General features: G+C 37.8%; 1 protein-coding gene across 1 annotated transcript; it reads right to left on the bottom strand.

The window, feature by feature from the left end:
• Positions 1 to 1,179: 1,179 nt before the first annotated feature.
• LOC105769325 (dof zinc finger protein DOF1.6) lies at positions 1,180 to 2,342 on the bottom strand. The gene has a single exon (XM_012589878.2). The coding sequence runs from the start codon at positions 2,182 to 2,184 to the stop codon at positions 1,450 to 1,452; it is 735 nt and encodes a 244-aa protein (XP_012445332.1). The 5' UTR covers positions 2,185 to 2,342; the 3' UTR covers positions 1,180 to 1,449.
• Between the last annotated feature and the right edge of the window lie 3,658 nt (positions 2,343 to 6,000).

Below are 6,000 nucleotides of genomic sequence, written 5' to 3'. Positions count from 1 at the left end.
ATAATAATTGACCCCCCATCGTTATAATCATTGAATATCAATATCAATACTATATGTACTAATTTGTTTAGAACTACAAATAATAAACGTCTTATTTAAAATAGCATATATATCATAAGCTAGAAGGTTAAGCCTATGAATATAAACATAAGATAACTCAAAAAAAGAACTAATATGTAATCTAATCCGTCTTAAAAAGGGTAAAAAAAAAAAAAAGAAGAAAAAACCTGGAAACATGGTCAATATTCTATTGTGTTGGAGTTATGTCGAATCGAATAGCAGTTAAACAACTGTGGTAGTCAGAGGCCATTCTATTTATTCTCACATGCAAAGCATATTTGGTTTCTTAAATGTTAAAAATCCAGTCAATTTACAACTTACGGCATGAATGATGAAGCTTCATCATATTATATTATGATGGGGTCGCGTATATGAGATGACTGGAATTGGAAGGGCCCAACTAGGCATGGGGGAATGGTTACGTTTTCAGGTTTGAATTCAATAGCTTCCGAAATGGGAAGAGTTTGCCCTACTGATTAGTGATAGATGGGCATGTAGGGACATGAAAGCAACAGCTTTCACTAAAGAGCAGATGTGAAGAAGATGCTTCTAAAACGGTCCCTTGGTTGGTGGAATGTCACGCAGGTAACAAGCAAATTTTCAAACCAGACAACGGGGTTAATTAATAATTTCTTCTTCTAGGTGTCATTCTAAATTCCATGCCACTCCAGGTCCACCTGCTACCTGTTTTCCTTGTCTGGAATTAGTAATTTGAAAGCTCAAATGTTATGCCCCTATGGTTAATGTTAACCGTCCGTATCTGGTTCAAAAAGTGGTCAAAATCAAATAATAAGAATTTGGTTGCTTTTGAGAGAGGTACAATTGGTAGTATAGCATGGGGAGATAATCAAAATGCTTGAAAATTTTGGCTAGATTAGAACCTATATCATGTTAGAGTGATGAAGTAGTGGGTGACTAGTGGTAGCTGAAACCTGCAGACATTCTTCGAGAACCGAAACTCAAATGCTCAGACTGTTCGCCTGCAAATCATTCAATGGAATATGGAAATCACACATTCCAAGGGGAAAAAACAAAGAAGCTAGTGTTGAGATTTTATGCAAAAAAATAAAATAAAATCTATTCCTATAATGAAGAAGATAGGAATCCACAACAAAACTCTGAATGAAAAACTGTGGTTTATGCATTCATTTCTTCAAAGATTTACAGAGTCGTCAAAAAACGAAACCCTAAGAACATAGGAATCAACTACCCACCACAACAAGGCCACACTTTGATCAACAGTCTATTATCTACTCTATTATAATCGTTCCTCTCTATAAAAGCCACAACACCACTAACCAGCAAACTTTTCAATCGGGATGGCACAAAAACAAACAGTTAAAATCGACACCTTTGTTTTTTTACTCGAAATGGCTAAATCCTTTTTCCTCACTTCAAACCTTTCCCTGGTGCAGAAATTGCAAGCCCTGGCCAACCAAAGCATTCCCCATCACTTAATCCTCCGCCACCCTCAACATCGCTTGTTGCTTGCCATGTGTTACACCCCGTATTATTTCCGCCAACGGCACCACCGGACCCATCACCACCACCTCGGCCACTAAAGCCACCAAGATAACCATTTCCAGGATAAGCCCAAACCCCATCAAACCCTGAACCAGCTCCAAATCCGTATCCACCAAGCGTCAAGTACCCTTCTCCCTGCGAGTTCAAGAACGAAGTGAAGCCTCCATTGACAGGAAGGTCCACGGTTTCATTCAAATTAACGTCGGCCAAACCCATCTCAGGTTTAATTCCGAGTCCAGGCATAAGGGGGGTAGGGTTAACAACCATAGGAGCGGACTCAGCTTCATGCGTCACGCTCGAGGAAGAAGAAACTGCAACGGAAGGAGAAGAGCCAGAAGAACAACGTGAGCGCTTGGAAGCCTTGCGGGTCCCACCACCGACCGGCACGTTACGGAGAGTTCCTCCTTGAGTCCAGTAACGGCGGCATGCCTTGCAGAAGTAGCGAGGCTGAGAGAGGTTGTAGTTGTTGTAGTAGCAGAACTTGGTGTTGGTGGAGTCGCACCTAGGGCATGGAAGTGGCTCCGTCAGCTTAGGTGGTGGGTGGGACGCCATAGTTCCTGGAACTGCAACCTGACGCCTATCGCCGGAATCAGCAGGCATTGTTTGAAGGGGTGTGGAGAGAAAAGAGATGAGTGAGAGAACGAAAGGGCAGGGAGAGATGTTTTTGGAAGTAAAGAAAGAGAATATGGGAGGAGTTTTGTTAATGTTGGATTGGATATAAAAGCTATAGCAGAGGAACTGAGAAACCTGAATATAATAATGGCTTTTTCGCTGCTATTTATATACCCTTCTACTTCTACTTTTGCTTTTTAATAAGTGCAACCATTTCCCAAGCAATTTTATTTCATAATTCCTCTGTTAAATTGAAACGCTGTCGGTCAAGCTTTTACTATCATCTTAAATAATTATTCTTTTCAGTTAAAATATTTTGAGTCATCTTCTTCCCCTATTCTACTTACTAACTCAATGTTTTTAAGTTATAATGTGTTGGATGAATATGTCACTTCATATTTTAGTCATTTCTTTTAAGGATCCATGTCATTTTTAGCCTTTTATTTTGATTTTTAATTTCAATTTTATTTTATTTTTAATTTTCAAATAATTACAGGTAGCTTTATTATATGTAAATTATGTTGTTTGAGGTTCTTCGTCTTATTTTATTTCTGGTTGTTTATGTATGTTATTTTTGAAATCGAGGGAACTAAGGCCCCGTTCTCCTGTACTTTTTAGATGGACTTTTGCTAAAAAAGTCATTTTCTCTTCAAAGCAACGAAGAACGGCCTCTATTCCAGAATAATTTTCACCATCTAAAAAGTCTTTTTAGCAGATGAAGAAGTTAAAAATTTTAACTTTTCTTCAGCCAAAAGTGCTTTTGGCTAATAATTTCCATTTTTAACCTGTCTTCTCCCAAACGTTCTTTCCTCTAGTTCTTTGCCTGAGATATCAAGTTTTTTGCCTTTGTTTCTTTTCCTCTGGTTCTTTGTTCCTCTTCCGCCAGTGAGTTTCTTTTCTTCTTCTTCTCTTTAATTAGCAAGACAGCTTAAAACGCCGAAGCTTATTCTTTTTTGCCATTCATTTTTTCGCTCACTCGATCATTCACTCATTTTGTTTTTCTATTGCAGGTGATTAGTGATTTACATCACAAACCTGTTGCTCGCTTGTTCGAAATTTGACAAGTTTAAGGGAAGAAATAAGAAAGCTGCTCTATACTTCTCGTAAAAACTTCGTTATGGTAATCTTGCTGGTGTTTTTTTTTTTGGATGGATATAAATTGTTTTTGTATATCTGTGTATTGTCTCTTTTATCTTGTTGGTTTCGTGTGAAATTTGGTTTATGTTTTGATTGAAATTGGAGATGACTTTTGATTTTTTATTTGAATTAATGAAGTAATGATAAATCTTGCTGGTGTTATTATATGAAAAATAAAGTCAACATAAATCTTGGAGGACCTTTGAACATGTTTTGCCCAATTTAGGTGTGGTTTGCATGGTGTTTGAAGAAATTTCTAAGTTCTAATTATTTGGTGTTGGTGATTTCGCTATCTAATTTCCTAAGTGTTTTTGGAGTTTCATTTTCTTTTTGTAATGTTTTTTTCTTTACTTTCCATTTTGCATTCCACATGTTTGATAAAATAACAAAAGAAAAAGATCATTTCCTATACCACTGAAGTTTTTAAAACTTATTTTTCAACTCCATTTTTCTATTACAGAAATGGGCTTTCTATCAAAAAGAAAACTACCCATTTTTTTGTTTCTCTGGAGGTTAGCAAGTAACATAACTTTGATAGTTTATGTGATGAAAAATCCCGTTAGAGTATTTAGGATTATGCTAAAGGTCTTATGTTTTTCAAAAGTATATATAAACCTGGTCTTTTACCTGTTGGACAGGTTTTTGACCAATTCAACTTTTGCACAGTTCTTACATGACTTTTGCACGGTTTTGTTCGGGAACAGCATAACAAGGCTAGCATCCTTGTTAGTCTACGGATGAACTCCATAATACGAGTTGCAGGAAAGTGTATCTAGTTCAATCTTGTTGGTGTCTCCTCTTGGAATAATCCTTCTCTTGGACAGTATCCACAATGCTAGAACAGTAATAACCAAACTAGTACCAGAACAGATTCCAAGTACAAGCCCAATGATAAGTTTTGTGTTTAAGCGTTTTGGCGAGTGGGAGAATGAGCAGCCTCGGTGCATTGGGGCAAATGTCTTGCACAATTGAACCACACAAGCCCGGGTTCCTTCAAAACTTGAGTGGTAAAAGTATCAAACCGACCTCCAGATAGTATTGGTCCCTCAAGATTGTTATATGCCACATCGAATGAAGACAAAAGTACGACCTCTTAATGATTCGTGAATTTAGCCGAAAGCCGATTGCCGCATGATCCAACTTTTCCAAGTTTGTGAGATTTGATAATTGTTCGAATCTTGCCGGAAAAGTCATTCCTACCGAGATCTAACACATGAAGAAATCGCAATTGGCGCCTCGGGGATGTTGCCACCGAGGTTGTTGTTTCTCGGATAAATAGCGGTGGAAGGTCGGAGAGTTGGTTATACCGCCGACCGGTGGCATTATTAGGCATAACAAACACTAGGAGCTCCAAGTAACTTCTATCTACTTGATTATTGGACTCTTGCGTTGCGGTGCCCACAGCTTGTCGGTTCCTTGGGAACTCTCCGATATTAAGTTAGCGACAAGTCTATGTAAAAATGTTTGGTAGGTCGCCTAACCAACTAGGAATTAAACCATCGATTCTATTTTGGGACGTGTCTAGCACCTCTAGATTCTTCACTTAGCTAGCCATTTGGGGACTTGACCGTGAAGTTGCAACCTCCTAGGGCCAAAATCAAGATTTTGAAAGCCTTCTCCTATTATATTTTCATCATTGGGTATTGCTTCATTCATGAAGTTCTTGGTGAGGATGAGTAGTAAGGTTCTTGACTTCCTTCAAAATCCTTATTGCCCCAGTAATATTGGTTAGTTTATTAGTAGAAATTGAAAGGAATGATAAAGATCGCAGAACAAGTATGGCCAATGATATATGTCCCTCTAGTCGGTTACTAGCCAATCTTACGAGATTAATGACTTGCAAGAATAAAGACTTAAAGGCAAGGTACCGTAAAGTTATTGTTGCCGAGATCAAGAGTGTTAAGGCGTTGCAGGTGGAGAAATTGAAGGTGAGAGGTCTCCTTCTAGATGGTTAACTCGCAAGTTCAAAGTGACAAGATTGGTGCAACTCATGAGAGATGGTGGCAGATAACCAGTGAAGTTGTTGATGTGAAGCAGCAGCTGTTCCAACTTGGAAATTTGGCCTATGTCTTTCAGGATGGGGCCTTCAAATTCATTGGAAAAAAGCTCAAGGATGGTGAGCTTGTCGAGTTGGACAATGGTTGTTAAAGAAGGCATAAGAAGGGACAGGTCAAATATTCTGCAACTCATATAGTTTTGTCTCTGTTTTTTAAGATTTTCATGCTAAATAACCAGAAAGCATATGTTTTTTAACTATTATTGTTATTATTCAGTATGGATGTAATACCCCCTACCCATATTCGTCGCCGAAATTGGGTATGAGGCATTACCCGAATAAATTATTCGCAAAATCCAAAAGTTTTTTTTTGAACTCAATATAACCCCTTTATAAGTATCTAATCTTCCCTGCAATTTTAAATTGAGACCAATCCAACACAACCAATCCATTTCAACATATTTTTAAGATAGATTTAATGTATTCATAAGATAACCTCATCACATACCAAAACCAAAATTTGTTAGCCATACCAATGGCTAACCATACATTCATTTCACATTAGCATTTACTTTACTAGCTTATACATACCATTGATTTTCAAAATAAAGTTTCTTTATATACCGAGATCTTGAGGTTGATAGTATGATGCGTCTCCGACCAAATCCGAC

Source organism: Gossypium raimondii, chromosome 5, assembly GCF_025698545.1.
Source record: "Gossypium raimondii isolate GPD5lz chromosome 5, ASM2569854v1, whole genome shotgun sequence".
NCBI lineage: Eukaryota > Viridiplantae > Streptophyta > Magnoliopsida > Malvales > Malvaceae > Gossypium > Gossypium raimondii.
The sequence above is the reverse complement of the archived record's forward strand: the minus strand, read 5'-3'. Positions and strand labels throughout refer to the sequence as shown.